Source organism: Diabrotica virgifera, chromosome 3, assembly GCF_917563875.1.
Source record: "Diabrotica virgifera virgifera chromosome 3, PGI_DIABVI_V3a".
NCBI lineage: Eukaryota > Metazoa > Arthropoda > Insecta > Coleoptera > Chrysomelidae > Diabrotica > Diabrotica virgifera.
The window spans coordinates 30,018,143-30,036,167 of NC_065445.1; the positions used below are offsets into that span (position 1 = coordinate 30,018,143).

General features: G+C 32.1%; 1 protein-coding gene across 1 annotated transcript in view; it reads right to left on the reverse strand.

Moving 5' to 3' along the window:
* Positions 1-586: 586 nt before the first annotated feature.
* The window catches only part of LOC126881806 (uncharacterized), a 31,503-nt gene continuing 14,064 nt past the window's right edge, over positions 587-18,025 (reverse strand). Inside the window, exons 3-4 of the mRNA XM_050646387.1 lie at positions 15,437-15,736; positions 587-773 (exon numbers count right to left, since the gene is read on the reverse strand). Of these exons, the coding sequence (XP_050502344.1) occupies positions 636-773; positions 15,437-15,736 (438 nt within the window). The 3' untranslated portion in view covers positions 587-635. The remainder of the gene's footprint in view (positions 774-15,436; positions 15,737-18,025) is intronic.

The window sequence follows — 18,025 nt, forward strand, 5'->3', positions numbered from 1 at the left end:
ATTAAGACAAGTAATTTAACAAACTTTGTTTGGAAGCATATTCATTAGGCTTTAAAATGAGACCTTATAAGGCCAATTTTCATGCGTAGAAGCCTAGTTACGAGCGATAAAGCTTCGAAAAATACTTATTTTGCAATTTGAAATTTGCATTTTGCACTTATTTTACAATATCTTGAGTTCTAATTATTGGATTTAAGTTTAGTAAGCGTTTTTTCTTCGTTTTTTATTAACGAACAAATTTTATTTAAAAAATTATTTTTTATCTCTTTTAGTCTATGAGCCAGAGCCTTATAAACGATTTATAAACAATTACATTGTTTATAACAATTTTTTGACCACTCGTATCGAATTCCACCCTCGAGATTCGTAATTAGCAGCTAAAAATCCATAAGAAACCGTTGAATTTGTCCATCAGAATTGAAAACGGTGACACGGTGACCTCTACTTGGCGCCTAGACTACAACTTTTATAATACCATTATAATAATTTTTATAATAATTTTTATAATATATAAATTATAACTTTTATATTAATTTGTATTGCAGCAAATAATTGTAATTTTTTAAAATTCAATAAAATATGTATATAGATACAGATAAATATATTCATAAACCACTTTTTATATTATACATGCTTTACAAAAAATCGTATTTTTGGAAATGTCTTATTAAAGCTAATGAAACTTTTTTAAACCTCTCTTCATTTGGGTTGAACAATGACTTGGAACCATCGGCGCATTCTTCACTTAAATATTCACCAACATTTGTAGCACCCTGCAGTAGAGAAAAGAAATTTAGCAAAAAACTAATAATATATTATATCGTATGTATGTTAGGAAAAGAGGAAAAGATAACCAAACCGAGCTTCTTTTAAGATTTTCCGTCGTATAAGTCCGATGTCAGATTATGCGTTTTGACCGGATGCGTTTCCACCGCATCCAGTCAAAACGCATAGTGTGACAGGTCGGTCCGGTAGCGTTGGAAACGGATGCGTCTCCACCGTATCCGGTCAAAACTTGGGCACTTGGGCAGCCTTCGGCAGGCTGAACCATATTTTCAAATCGTCTGACATACCAATATGCCTTAAAAGAAAAACCTCCAATCAGTGTGTTTTCCCAGTGTTGACTTAGGGAGCGGAAACCTTGACCGTGACAAGGAGAACATTGCCAAATATCCGTGTATCTCAAAGGCCGATGGAGCTATGTTGGGGGTTTCACTACGAGACAATAGGGAGTTTTTGTAACTGCCTAAAGTAACGTATCTTCCTATACGAAAAGCAATAAGGTATCCTAAATAGGGGAGTGCATATAGATTTTCACTTCGAAAAAAATCAAACAAGATAGAACTTTTTGTAATTTCATTAAGAAATGTTTAATAAACAACATATCAAAAAGTTCTACTCGAGAAGTGGATGCTTCATTTTTTATTAAACAAATGAACTACGAAATTAGATGTTTTTTTTTTAAATAACTCTAAAAATATAAATTTTAGAAAAAAACTGACTTGACCATTGAAAGATTCAGAAAATTTTACAAAAAAAAACCTTATACAGGGTGTTTCATTGGGAAACGGAAATATTTTAATTGTAAATAGAGGTCACCGAGGCGGTTCTAGGTATACCACATTTTTTGCCCTACCGACTTTTATAACCGACTTATGTTTTATCGATTTTGCCAATTTCTTTCCTAAGTCATAACTTTAGAAACACCCTGTATATTTTTTTGATATTTACCCAAACGACCGATATACTAATTACAAGAAAAATCCAGGTCCGAATTAACAAAAAATTATAAAGTAATTATAACCTTAAAACAACACCTGTATATTGAAATTCTGAAAATCTGTTTGCATATGTATTTGAAAAGAGCACAAAAAACTAAGTCAAATCGTTCGCTTCAATTTTTCGGCCAGACAATTTTATGGCTTTAATTTTGTAATTATATTGAATTTTTTAAAAACTCTGACATTAAAAAACAGGTAATATTAACTTTTAATTATAAATTATTAAAGCTATTGAATAAATACTCACTTTAAAATTAATCAATACTTATTTACCACATTGGAACGACCCAATTATTAATCACAAGAAAAATCCAGGTCCGGATTAACAAAAAAACATAAAGTAATTGTGACCTTGAAACAACACCCTGTATATTGACATTTTCAAAATTTGTTTGCACATTTGAAAAGACCACAAAAATCGGAGTTTATCGGTTTGCTTTAATTTTTTGTGAAGGAAATTTAATTACTTTAATTTTGAAATTAAATATATTGATACTTTTAAGAACACTAAAATTAAAAAGCAGATTTTTAAAGCACTTTTAACAATAAATTACTAAAGTTATTAAATAAATACCCGTTTTAAAAATAATCAATACTTATTTACGGCATTCGAAAGACCCAATTACAAATCACAACAAAAATCCAGGTCCGGATTAACAAAACAATATCAAGTAAATGTAACCTTGAAACAACACCCTGTATATTGAAATTTTCAAAAACCGTTTGCACAGAGGTATGAAAAGAGCACAAAAACTAAGTTTAATCGTTCGCTTCAATTTTTTGGCCAGACAATTTAATGAATTTAATTTTGAAATTATGTCGAAATTTTTAAGAACTCTGGAAACTCATAATAAAAATTTCGATATAATTTCAAAAGTAATGTCATTAAAAATTGTCTGCACAAAAAATTAAAGCGGGACATTAAACTTAGTTTTTCGTGCTCTCTTCAGTTGTGCAAACATATTTTAAAAATTTCAATATACAGGGTGTTTTTTTAAGGTCACAATTACTTTGTATTTTGTTGTTAATACGGACCTGGATTTTTCTTGTGATTAGTAAGTCAGTCATTCTAACGTAGTAAATAATAGCTGATTATTTTTAAAATTAGTATTTATTCATTAACTTGAGTGATTTATTATGAAAGGTGCTTTAAAAACCTGCTTATGAATTTCAGGGTTCTTAAAAATTTGAATAAGTTTAATTTCAAATTTAAAGTTAATAAATTTTTGCACAAAAATCAAAGTTAACCGATAAACTATGATTTTTGTCGTCTTTTCAAATGTGCAGACAAATTTTGAAAATGTCAATATACAGGGTGTTGTTTCAAGGTCACAATTACTTTATGTTTTTTTTGTTAATCCGGACCTGAATTTTTCTTGTGATTAATAATTGGGTCTTTCCAATGTGGTAAATAAGTCTTGATTCATTTTAAAATGAGACATATGTGTACCAAATCGCTTAGGAAAAAAATGAGCAAAATCGATAAAACACCCTGTAACTCGGATACAAAAGTCGGTAGGGCAAAAAATTTAGTGTACCTAGAACGGCCACGGTGACTTCTATTCATCAATAAAGTATTTCCGTTTCCCAATGAAACACCCTGTATAACGAATTTTCTAAATTTAAATCTGTATCTTCTATCATTTTTTATATATAACGCTAAAGTCTCACAAACATTGGTGCACTGTAAACTAGCGTACGGCGAAGTGCATGGTTGAGTTATTTTAATGAAATTCTTTAACTAATCAATCAAATGAAATTCTACAAATTGAACGTGAAAGAAGAATAATTAAGCTATCTTATGGATATAATAGAAATAAATAAAATGTATGGTAATAAGTAAGGTGTGGGCGGAAAATGAGCCTTACATGAATTTTGTTTAAAATTTTTTTTTATTTAAACAATATAAATACACCTAATCTACAAGATTAATCAGTATTTTTCTTTAACCTAATTTCCCTAAAAATGTTTGTAAACTAGATGTCACCTGGTCCATCCTAGCTTTTTTTTTTACATGAAATGTCCACTTCTTTGTTGTGGCTACACAGCACAGCACTGACTCTGCTTTTCACTAATTGCTCACGTATTTGTTGTGGCTACAATACAATGCACAACACTAACTAAGCCCGGTACAACTTCACACATTACACGAGCTCGAACGGTTTAGTCCTCTTGAGCCTTCGCATCTGGGGTTCGTTGACAAGAAGCTGAAGTGCTTCATGGTTGGGATGCTTATGGAGCCTGTCTTCATGTCTCCTGGCGGCTTTCTTAATTTCATTTGGAATAGATTCGATTTTAAGATCTCTACGCAAATCGTCGTTCCGAACATACCAAGGAGCACATACAATATTCCTTAATATTCGGTTCTGGAGCGTTTCTAAATTTCGGTAATTACTTTTTTTGGTACAACCCCATAATTGTAGGCTATAGGTCCACACCTCTTTCAATATCTGTTGGTAAATTAGTACTTTGTTCTGGATGGAAAGTTGAGAGTACCTACCTATTAGCCAATACATTTTTTTGTACTTTATCTTCATCTGTTCAGTTTTCTTTTTAACGTGCGCCTTTGTTTAAAAATGATTTAAAAATGTGTAACTAATACAATTTTTTAACACAATACTAACACAACTTACCTTTCAAGCATCTTACTAAATGATGATTTATTCAAAAAAAATCTCAAAAGTTTAATTCAAAGGATGTGACGTCACACAAATGTAATTTTTGAAATCTTCGTAGATTTACAGAATTACCACCAATTTAAGACGGTATTACTCAAGTTTGAACAGATCTATTACAGTTTTATAATTAATTTTTTAAAGCTTAGGATACAATCTTTAAAATGCACTAAATTATTTTACTGTAGAAATGAAATATACTATATCTTTTTGAGAAAAGTAAGAAAGATAACAACAATGTAATACAAAAACCGAAAATTACCAGCTAAAAAAATGTTTATACAAAGTGATCAAAACATTTTTCTGTAAAACTTACCTAAAATACATTTAATAATAAGCTTCAACAATAATAAGTGTTCAACAAAAAAAATTTTTTTAGCTCATACAGTATGTCTGCGTAACTTGGAACCTATTGATAACTTTTTTATTATCAGTTTTACGAAAAAAAGCTATTCTTTATAAAATACTCTGCATCGTATATAGTCTAAGATGCAATTATCAAATATCAAATTTAATTAATTTTATACGAGGTACGTCAAAAATATGAATTTCACTCAAGAGTAAATTACCTTTACATTTCACAATATCGAAAAGTGTTATTAACCCGCGAGTAGTCGCGCGGTGAGATAGAATCTCGATTTTTATCCTTTTTCGCGATAACTTGATGAAAAATTTTGCAATTTTGAAAAAAGTTCGTAAGTGCCTCGAGGAAGGGTGTAGTAATGCGTAGGAATTTTTTGAAGATATTCTTCTTTAGCGGCGAATCGATTGAGGGTAAAATTGTACATTTACCGCGCGCCTGCGCACACTGACAGTATGCAGTTCATTGCTAATCTTTCAAGATAGGTATGTATGTATCTGTAACCGTGCAAATAAATCATTAAAAGAATATATTAGTGGTTTTAGGAAATGTATTATTTATTATAATTCTTGTGTTTTTGGATTAATAAAATATTATGTAATCATAACATTTTTACACTATATGTCGCCGTGTTGTGTCATTATATCCGAAACTTACATATCTATTTCTAGAGCCTCGATGGAGTAGTTAGAAATGCGTTAGCACTGAGATTGGAAGGTTGCGGGTTCAATTCCCGGGCCATTCATATTTTTTTTATTTTTGGTTGTTTTAATAAAAATTTTTTGAAAGTGGTAGATAAGAAAGTTAGTTTGATTTTTAAATAAAATAAGTACAAATAACCTTTTAAGTATATTTACTTCGTTTAAATTACCTATTATATAATAGAAGAATATCTTCTTACGTGCGTACATAGTACACACACATTCTTTTTTTTCTTTTTTTTTTCTTCTTCTTTTTGTGGAATTTATGGCTTTGGGGAGAGCCAATTAGCTTTAACCCGCGAGTAGTCGCGCCGTTAGATAGAATCTCACATTTCATACTTTTTCGTAATACAGTAAAACCTGTCAGTAACGGCCACTAAAAGTGAAAGAACTATTGGCCGATATAGAAAGGTGGCCGCTATTGCCAGTTTTTGTAATCTACATATATAATTGGTTTGGGAAATTTTTAAACTGGCCGTTAGGACAGGTGGCCGGTGTTGGCAGGTGGCCGTTATCACAGGTTTTACTGTACAGTAAAATTTGTCAGTAACGGCCACTAAAAATGAAAGAACTATTGGCCGATATAGAAAGGTGGACGGTATTGCCAGTTTTTGTAGTCTACATATTTTGGGAAATTTTTAAACTGGCCGTTAGTATAGGTGGCCGATGTTGGGAGGTGGCCGTTAACACAGGTTTTTTTAATAAAATTGTTAGAAATATATATTTTCAATATAAAAAGTAGATAAAAATGGTACAAAATAAATATTTGTTTTAAATTCGTATTTTGAGATAGAATCTCACACGCGACTATCGACGTTACAGAAGTGAGCGCGACTACTCCCGGGTTAAGAAAAGTTGTTTGGAATTAAAAATTTGTTTTAGTGTTCAATTACATCCTTCTAATTAAAATATTGTGAATAATAAAGGCAATTAACTCTTAAGAAACATTCATACTTTTTACATACCTCGTATAGAATTAAACAAGTTTGATATGTGTACGCGTTGGTGACTGTTATTCCTCAATGTTTAGTGTATACAGTGGCGTTCCGCAGGGTTCAGTGTTGGGGCCGATTTTGTTCCTAGTGTACGTTGCTGATCTGCCAATTCACCTTAAAAGTAACATGTCGCTTTTCGCTGATGACACAAAGTTATATGCAAATCCCTTTTCTGGTTACAATCAATTACAGACCGACCTTCAAGAGGTTGCTAAGTGGGTAGACGATTGGTGCTTGCAATTAAACACATCCAAGTGTGCAGTTCTACATTTAGGTAAAAACAATCCAAGGAATCGGTATGTACTTTCAAATGTTTCTCTAAAAACTGTTTCGCAGCAAAAAGACTTGGGTGTACTTGTGACGGAAACATTATCTTGGTCTGAACATATCCAGTCGGTATGCAATAAAGCTAGAACATCAGTTTACTTATTATCTAAGACTTTCTCTAAGATATCGCCAAAAAATTTTGTTGCTCTCTTTAGTGTATATGTAAGACCTATTTTAGAGTTTGCCGGACCCGTGTGGAATGTCGACTGGCAAAGGGATTCTGATCGACTTGAATCTGTGCAAAGATGGGCAACAAGAATTCCTTATGGCCGTCGTCGTCCTTCCTACGAAGAACGGTTAACCTACTTAAATTATCCTACATTTATGGACCGACGACTTCGTGGGGATTTAATAATTGCTTATAGAGCGTTACAGGGAAGGTTTGGGATAGATCTATCACATCTCTTCCCTTTGAGTAACGACCTTAGATTGCGGGGTCATCCATACAAATTAGCCAGACAACAGTTTCACAGTAAATGTCGTGAGAACTCTATATCCAATAGAATATTTTATACCTGGAACTCACTTCCACACGACGTCGTCGGGGCTGTATCTGTAAATTGCTTCAAAAATAAATATGACTCTTTTAGTTCTGTACCACGGGAACAATAATTTTTCTTTTCTTAAATTAAATTAATTTATAAGTCGTATGTAGTCTTAAGTTTAGGTTTCTTTTTACATAGTTCTTTTTAGTAAAATGGAGCTATATAGGTCCTAGACCTCGGCTCCTTTTCCTTCTTTAATAATAATAATAATAATAATAATATCTGTCTGATGGTTGTATCTTAGACTTTAGACCAGGGAGAGCATTTCATGAAGAATAACTTTTTTTGTAAAAGTGATAAAAAATAGTTATCATAATTGTAATACAATGATGATGAGTATCCGCAATTTGAGAAAAAAATTTTTTTTTCAATTCGAATGATATAATTGTATATTTAAACATAGTTTTTAATTTCAAACAACTTTTCATAACACCATTTTTTGATATTCTGGAATATAAAGGTACTTTACTCTTTAACCTAATTCATATTTTTGACATAACTCGTATAAAATTGATAAAATTTGATATCTGATGGTTAAGTTTTAGATTTTTGACTATCTAAAGAATTTTATGAAGAATAACTTTTTTTCGTAAAATTCATAATAAAATAGTTTTCCATGTGGTTCCTAGCTACTCATACATACTGTATAGGAGCTTATGTATAAGAATTTTTAAATTGCAATGCCATATTCGGATTCAGCATAATCAAAAACAAAATGGAAACATATTTGATCAAAGTAAAATGATGAATTTATCGATATTTTTAAAATTATTTATACAAAATAATTGTTATTGTTTAAACAATTAATAAACAATTAGCGGCCAAACCTGCGAGTAGAACTTTTTACTTTAACAAGTATATCAACTAACAAAAAAAGTTTTAGAAAAATATAAGCTTGTTTGAATTTTTCCGAAACAATGGATGTTTTCGTTCTAATTGCACTCCCCTAAAATGTTGAACCTTAATTTGAGAGTTAAAGTTCTGCACGTAACGTAACGAAACGATGGTGTTGGCGGTGTTGCTCGTGCCCGCATCGAAAGTGATAAACTAATAAGTTATCAATCTTAATTTAGAAATAATGTTATAAATCATTTTTTAATTCCCTTGTTAATTAGGGGATGCTGCAAGAGATCATCCATTTATGTAATTTCTTTTTAACTCCCGATCTACAAAAACCAGTACAACCTCAGTGCTTGTGTACAATTTCGTTTTTTGTATGGTTTTAATTGCGCCCATTAATGCGCATGCTTACACCGGGTGGTGAATTGTCAAACAGGCCATAGGAAAATCAATGGAAAATTCTAAATTGTTGAATTCCTGCTTCCCTAATTATTTTACGTCAAAAGTCGTAAGAAACTATTTATAGAGATTTGAAATCTTTATTAAAAACGGATATTATATTATTCTACAAGTTAAACACAAAAATTTTTTACAAAAATATAATACATTTGCCAGAGTGTTATTAGTCCAATCGTGAGAGACTTGACCTCTAAAAATCATACGAACAAGCCGAAATTTGCTGAGAATATCAAACCCCACAAAGATACTTAAAAATTTTGTCACTGCTACCCCCGGGCTTCCCCCTAAAATCCCCATATAAATCGTAAAAAATGGCAAATATCGGGCAATTTTTGTTTATTTAAAATCTGACATCTGTAAAGAAACTGACTTCATGTGCGATATAATGCAAAAATTGGATATGAAAGCTGCTCTTTTCACCCATGTACACTTTTTTTCAAAATGTGTATAATAGACCAGGGCGCATCTGTAAAAATATTAGTACATTTGGACGTTGAGAGGTGACTCAAATTTTTAAATTGCTTAAAAATAACTCAAATAATAATATTTGAGTTATCCTCCCTCTCAAAAAGGTCCGGAACATTGTTTAAATAATCAAAATGTCAAAAAATGAAGGAAAAATCCGATTTTTTTCTTCGTTTTTTTTGAATATAACTTTAAGAGTATTCATTTCCGAGAAAAGTTGTATTAACATAAAAGTTGTGTAATTAAATTTCCTACAATATAGGGTTGGTTAAAAATTTAAAAAATAGTCACCCTTCTTGCAAAATAGCAATAATAGGGAAAAAACTATACAAAAACAAGTATTCGCATTTTACGTTTTTCAACAATGTATGCTAAACTTAGAACCTTCAAGTTTCACCCAGAAAAACTATATGATATAGTTAAACAACACTGTAAATTTCATTAAGATTGGTTCAATAGATTTTGCAAAATAAATTTTGCAATCCAGCTTTCGCAAAAAAAATTCATTTTTTCAAACTGTTACAGGACTGAAAATAAAGCAGATAGCAAGTTGATTTTTTTTTGCTTATAGAAGTGTAGTGTACCTTTCATTTAAAATTTTCAAAGCTCAAATCGATTGACCACCACGGCGTCAGGAATTTTTTTAAATAAACATTAATTATTGGTGTTGCGCGCAGGACACCGGATAGTTTGCTCTCATTGGGCATTCCAATGACCTTTGATAATTATTGATACATTTTAATTTTTATTACATTTCGATATAAATAAATAAATTTGTTTATTGCAAAATAAAAACACATACTCTATCCTTTGAAATAAGACTTTTTTTAGCAAACACTTTCTTTGTTCATATATTTTAACTTGAGAATAAAAGTTTATTATATTTAAACGTATACAATTGTTTAAACAATATTTCACAAACAATAATAAAACTAGTTTGATTTTTGTGGAATTAAAATATTAAAATACAACAAAATATAGAGTAGGAAAATAATATATTAGATAAAGATTGGAAGAAATTTTGGTGGAAATCAACGTCATGTGAATCGAACACCGCTGTCCTGCGCGCAGCACCAATAATTAATGTTTAATTTAAAAAAATTCCTGACGCCGTGGTAGTTAATAGATTTTAATTTTGCAAATTGCAAATGAAAGGTACAGTACACTTCTATATCTAAAAACAATTTCAACTTGCTATCTGCTTTATTTTCAGTTGTAACATTTTGAAAAAATGAATTGTTTTTGCGAAAGCTGGATTGCAAAATTTATTTTGCAAAATCTATTGAACTGATATTAATGAAATTTACAGTATTGTTTTACCTTATCACAAAGTTTTTCTGGGTGAAATATGAAAGTCATAAGTCTAGCATAAATGGTTGAAAAACGTAAAATGCCAATACTTGTTTTTGTATGTTTTTTTTTCGCAATTATTGCTATTTTGCAACAAGGGTGACTATTTTTTCAACTTTTAACTAATTCTATATTGTAGGAAATTCAATTATGCAACTTTTATGTTAGTACATCTTTTCTGGCAAATGAATACTTTTAAAGTTATAATCAAAAAACAAAGAAAAAAATCGAATTTTTCCTTAATTTTTTGACATTTTAATTATTTAAACAATGTTCCGGACCTTTTTGAGAGGGAGGATAACTCAAATATTATTATTTGAGTTATTTTCAAGCAATTTCTGCAAAAAAATTTGAGTCACCTCTCAACGTCCATCTCAAAAGAGATGGGCCCTTGACTATAAACTCGACGGTAAAAATTTGATCTTCTGATCAGAGTTTTGATATCGACAAAAATCAAAATGTGTTTTAAAGGTGAAAAGAGCGGCTTTCGTATCCAATTTTTGAATTTTGTCGTAAATGAAGTCAGTTGCTTTACAGCTGTTAAATAAATAAAAATTGCGCGATTTGCCTTTTTGTAGATTTATATGGGGGTTTTAGGGGGAAGCCCGGGGTAGTAGTGGCAAACTATTTTTGCATCTTTTTGGAGTCCCAAAACTGATATTCTCAGCAAAATTCAACTTCTTCTTTTTCTTGTAGTTTCATGGCACAAAATTCAAATTGTTCGTATGATTTTTAGAGGTCAAATCTCTCACGAAATTTTTGTAAAATTGTGGAATGTGTTTAATTTGTAGAAAAAATTTAATATTCGTTTTTAATAGAGATTTCAATTCTCTACAAATAGTTTCTTATGACTTTTGACGTAAAATATAATTAGGGAAGCAGGAATTCAATAATTAAGAATTTTGCATTTATTTTCCTATGGCCCGTTTGACGATTCACCACCCGGTATGTCAAAAAGATACGTTAGGTATATGTATTTACTTGCACAAAAACTCTCTAATATCCCAAACCGTCGTTAGTCCTGTCGCCAGGGGGGGTACAACGGCCTCGTTAATTCAGATGGACTTACCCAAATTTTTTTTATGTATTTTGACCCGTAGAACACGAATTTTTTGGGTAACAGTTGATCCGGATGTCGATAAGATTGTTATAGACCAAGAACTTGAGGAATCAAATAACAGCGATTTTTGGCAAAACAAAACAATATTTTGTATTTTTTGGGTCATTTTAAGCAAAAAATATTTCTACAAGTTTTTTAGTAGGATGCACAGTTTTCGAGATAAACGCGGTTGAACTTTCAAAAAATCGAAAAACTGCAATTTTTAAACCCGAATAACTTTTGATTAAAAAATAAAATAGCAATTCTGCTTAGCGCCTTTGAAAGTTCAAGTCAAATTATGTCGGTTTTGATTATTTGCATTGCTAAAAATTTATTGTGTTATTGCTAAACAAAGCTACAAACAACTAGTGCGTGAGTGATGTTTCTATGATTTCTCATTTAAAATCGAACGAGTAGGTAGAATAGGTACTAGTGCAATCAAGACTATTTCTACGTTACATGCGTTAAAACGCATGTAAAAGCACGGGAAACCCTACGTGTTTATAGCTTTGTTAAACAATAAAAAAATAAATTTTTACCAATGCAAATAATCAAAACCGATATAATTTGACTTAAACTTTCAAATGCGGTAAGCAGATTTGCTATTTTATTTTTTAATCAAAAGTTATTCGGGTTCAAAAATTGCAATTTTTCGATTTTTTTAAAGTTCAACCGCGTTTATCTCGAAAACTGTGCATCCTACGAAAAAACTTGTAGAAATATTTTTTACTTAAAATGGCCCAAAAAATACAAAATATTGTTTTGTTTTGCCAAAAATCGCTGTTATTTGATTCCTCAAGTTCTTGGTCTATAACAATCTTATCGACATCCGGATCAACTGTTACCCAAAAAATTCGTGTTCTACGGGTCAAAATACATAAAAAAAACTTGAGTAAGTCCATCTGAATTAACGAGGCCGTTGTACCCCCCCTGGCGACAGGACTACGTTCCAGTTACGATAAATAATATCAGGAGTGGCTGATGTAGTAGAGAGAACAGGCCCGGCTTAAGGGCCGGGCAAACCAGGCGCTTGCCCGGGGCAAGCGCCCCGGAGGCGCCGGAGGCGCCCTTGCATTCACGGCTCCTCAGCTTTGTCGACCACCAACAGCGGGCGATCCACTAAGTTGGTGATCCACAGCTCTGAACAAACAACGTGTGGTGCATTTTCCTTTTACTTATCTTGGACACTTTTACTTTGGAAATAATGGGGTTATAAGCTGGTGAAATCTATGATGCACTTCTTGAATTATCCACTGATCCATCAGGTGATGCTTATGCTAAAAGTACAGCCTTAGGTCTGGCTAAGAAGTTGAAAAACTTCAAATTTATTTGCTGTCTGGTGGTTTGGAATACAATTCTCTCGAGGATAAATGTGATCAGTAAACTGCTACAACAAGAAGATTTTGATACTGCAGCCGCTATGGAACTGATAGCTTCTGTAAAGTCCTACTTTAAAGGAATAAGAAGTGACAAGGGGTTTGAAGAAATGCTTGTTGATGCCCGAGAAGTAGCAGAAAGCCTTGAATTTGAACCATCCTTCCCTTCTGATTCTGAACAACAAGTTCGACCAAGGAGAGTCAAGCGCCAATTTGATTATGAGGTACGAGATGAAGCAGTTGTGGATCCAAAAAAAAACTTCAGAAGTAAATTTTACCTCTACATTTTGGACATAACAATCGCATCACTTCAAGAGAGATTTTCTCTGTTATCCACCCACAATGAAACGTTTGGATTTCTTTACAAACTGAAAAGAGAAGACATCAATACTCTAATGACTAAATGTGCAGACCTGCAGATATCTCTAACTGATGGAGAGCACCGTGATGTTGAAAGACACCAGATTTATCAGGAACTCTTAGTGCTGAAAACAGTTCTACCCGACGATTGTGAAGATAAACCAAAGGACATTTTGAAATTTATTTCATCACATTCTTTAAGTCAGAACTTTCCAAACGTTTGTGTAGCTCTAAGAATTCTTCTTTTTTTTCCAGTAAGTGTTGAATCTGGAGAAAGAAACTTTTCTAAACTTAAGTTAATTAAAAATTACTTAAGATCTACTATGTCCCAAGAACGGCTAGTAGGACTGGCACTTATGTCTATAGAATATGATGTATTAGAACGACTTGATTTAAGCAACATCATTAAGGACTTTGCTGAAAAAAAGACTCGTAAAGTTGCCTTTGTAAACTAGACTTGCAATACTTAGAGAAGCCTAACAGACTAAATTACATCATGGACACCAGGCTGTTGTTCATTGTTCTTTATATAATATTTTTAAATACAATGTAAATCAACTTTACGTCCAAACTGTGTCCAAAGTCTTATGTTTCTTTAACTGACACTGTGCAAAATATACAACGGTTATGTAAAACAACATGTCGTTGATTTACTATCCCATTATATTTATATGGTATTACACACTTTTTGTGAGTGTCAAATTGACACCATCTGTATGTCATATGCACACACGGTGTCAATATAACACACAGTTGGTGTCCAAATTACACACATACGGTGTCAATATGACACACACAAAACGTGTTAACATCCTGCGAAATCATGCTGTGTTGATTTAACACGAACATTTGTACAGTGGGGCTGTCAAAGGTCTTAAAATGAGCAGTTACTCGAAAAGTATTGCAAACTTAAAAACCAGCTGATTGTGGTTGTTTTTAAAGGGGTTTTTACTAGGAGGGGGGCGACTCAAAGGATCCTTGCCCGGGTGAAAATTTCGTCTTGAGCCGGGCCTGAGATAGAATAGCAACACTGACATGGAACTGGGCAGGTCACGTAGTTCGAATGACAGATAACAGCTGGACAAAGCGGATACTGGAATGAAGACCAAGAGATGATGCCTACCGAAACAGCAGTCGTCCACCAACACGTTGGACTGATGATCTAAAACGTTGTCATAGGAATTTGATGCAAGAGGCACAAGATCCAAGTAGATGGAAAGTTATGAGGGAGATCTATGTCCAGCAGTGGACAAGCGAAGATTGAATGATGTATGTTAGAAATCTGCTAGCCATATTCATATTTAAGTGCTAGTCAGTATAACATAAAGCAGAAATATGAGATACAAAGGAAGGAGGCAATATACCAGTTTTAATAAGAGATAGATTATTTATATATTGTTGTACTTAATAGTCTCATTCGGATACTGACCAAAATGTATACCTAGAGCGTGCTGTAACTGTCTTTAGCTTCTCACATCGCTTTTTGAGTAATTTTTGTAAAGATACATAGCAAAGGTAGTATGAGTACCGGGCACCGTTAGAGACGAGGTTGTCAAGGCGTGAAATAGGATAAAAAGAAATAGTATGATGGTATTATAATAAAGATATTGTTATACACAACAAAAATTTGGGAGAGAACTGTAATCGATAGGCAAAAAAAGAGTTTAGTTGATGCCAGGAGGAAGCACAGCACATGCCTTGTTTGCTTTAAGACAGTTGATGGAGAAATAAGGCGAGAAAAAAGGAAAACAATTTTTGCTTTTTAAGTTTTACGTTTTTGACTTTAACAGCAGCAGCTTTAATACATATTGCCTAAAAAGTTATATGGTGTGAACAAACCATTTGATACCTTGAAGTCACTTAGTGCTAGGCATTGCGCAGCTTTGAGGTCTTTGTCTTGTTCGGCTTGTTTCCTGGTACTTATTCGCTTTTTTAATTTCGTAAATTATATCCATTTTGCTCTGTGATAGAGAGGAATTTCCGAAATTTACATATAAACGTTTTATCTCTATTAATTAAAAACACACACATATCCACACATCAAATCTTACACACTAGTTCACACAGATTTAAAGAAATAGAAAGTAGAGCTAAAGTAATACCTTGTCTTTGTCTGTGCACTTAATTGACCAGATTATCAAGCCTGTTAGTAGACCATACAAAACATATTTCTTCCATTCCTCCTTAAAAGCCTTATACGTCAAAATCTCTTGTGGATTGCAACCATACTGCTTTAACGTATCTGTGACGCTTTTGTAGTAAACTTGGTGTAGGTGATCCAGATTATCAAGAGCTTCAGGTGAAGCTCCAGTATAAAAGCTGTAGCTAATGTCTATTATAGGTGTCGCAATGTTGCTTACTTGAAAATCGATTATTTTTATGTCTTCCAGTTTTCGTTTGTCCTTAAAATAAAATTTATTCGTATAAAAAATATAGTGTAATCAATTACTTTTAATGGTAAATAAGCCACAATTTTACCAAAAAAATGATTTTATTAACGTTTCGAAGCCCAAATCGAGTTTCATTGTCAAAATACAAAATACTACTAAAATAAACAAAAATGTTGTTGCTAAGTAAAAACATTCTTCTAATATTTTATTTAATTCATTTATGTTGGCAATTCAGACGTATATTATACATTTTAAAGTAGAATACTTTAAAATGATATCGCCAATATTTATGAGTTGCGTTCCTGGGACGATTTTACTAAAAGATAGTTCATTCGATTTCATGAAATCAATCCCAACTCAAGAATATCCGTCACAAAAAAATCATAGCATGTCATCATTCTGTCTTTAAAAAGACAACCAAATGCAACGATGACAGTAAAATTCTCGCGTTAAAAATTACATAGTAAATCACGAGGGAAAACCAGGAAAAAACCTCGTGATACTATCCCGACATCGTAAATATTTGGTCTAACATTTAATTTACTTTCAAAAAACTAATACCAAATGCTGACTTTAATATGTTTAAATTATAAATAATATTAATAATACATAGATATACAATAAGTAATACTAAAATATAAAATTTGTATTAACTCGATATGTTATTGACTTACTAATCGTGGCATTTTCTTTCTATTGACTTCCTCTTTCATTATGGATAACCACTGCATTCTACCGAGGAATTTGCGACACAATTGGTTTCATTTAGCATAATTAGAGCCGCTTCTTTGATTTTTCTCTTTTTACTATCTCATTCTTTCAGGACTATTCCCATTTAAAAAATAGTCCATTACGTCATCACGCCCAAATCGATGACGTCTCTAGTACGATATATATGTCAAAAAATAATAATTTATAAATAGAATAACTGTTGTATTTTACATTTTTTTCTAATTCTGTAAATAAAGCACTTTACAGGGGGGTCAAAATATAGTGAATTAACCTGTACATCAGTATACCCTTCGTTATTATGGAGATAAGAAAAACAAAAATTAATTTACAGTTGGCCACATAAGATGAACAATAAGACCTGTATAATGGTAGCCCAAGCGGGGATTTTTGCAGTTACTCGAGCGCGTTAGATTATTACATGGGGAGAAACCTTGTTCCCTGAAAATGTACCTCTACCTTGGCTCTTAGTGCAGGGGAGTTCGTTAAGGGGGGCCGAAAAAAATCTATCCTTAGAGTTAATTTCATACAAATAAGTATATTTCAAAAATCTGACGATTTAAGCGGAGCGTAAAGAAATGGGTGTCCCAAAATTTCACAAAAAAAAGCGAATATTTCGCGAAATCAATGACAGATCGAAAAACTAAAAAATACGTACTCAATAATTTTCAAAAATCTATCAAATGATACCAAACACGACTTCCCATGGAGAGGGGTGGGGGGTAAATTTAATATTTTAAATACGATCCCGCGATATTTCGCGAAATAAACATCAGATCGAAAAACTGAAAAATACACTTATTCAATATTTTTAAAAAATCTATCGAATGGCACCAAACACTACCCCTCACGGAGGTGGGGTTGGGGTTACTTTAAAATCTTAAATGGGAGCCCCCATTTTTTACTGAAAATTTGGATTCGTTACATAAAAATAAATAACTTTTATTCAAGACATTTTTTCAAATTGTGCATAGATGGCGTTATAATCTAAAAAAACGATTGTTGGAAATCGAAAATTAATTTAAAAAATGAAAAGTCCCCACTAAAATGGAAAACTTTAATTCACTTTTTTTGGTTTTAGAACCTACTCTTCACAACCCAATAGGTCCCCATAACGCTCGAGTGACTGCACATTTAGCATACTTTGCTCCCCTGCCATACTCGGAGAAACAAATTAAATAACTTAATAAACTGTTTGGTTGATTGGTTTGAAATTTAGTACAATTTAATAGCTACTACTACATCAGTTTTAGGTGGACATGTTACATGTCATTATTATAATATGTAAAGAACAAAGTTATACCATTTATAAATTACTGCAAAATTAAAGGTTTTTTAAAATTGTTTATGTATTTTAATTACGAAAAAACTCTCAAAATGAAAGAACTTTCATTTTCATCTACTACATTCATCTACAACATTTGAAACATTTTTCTCTAAACTACATAAGAAACGGGAAATGCAGTTTTGTTTTTATTTGATTCAAAGTTGGACCACCATCTCCAGGTATCTATTTGTGCTTCTCAGGCGTTATCAATGGAGCTATGCAGTCACAACTCTGAATCAAAAGCT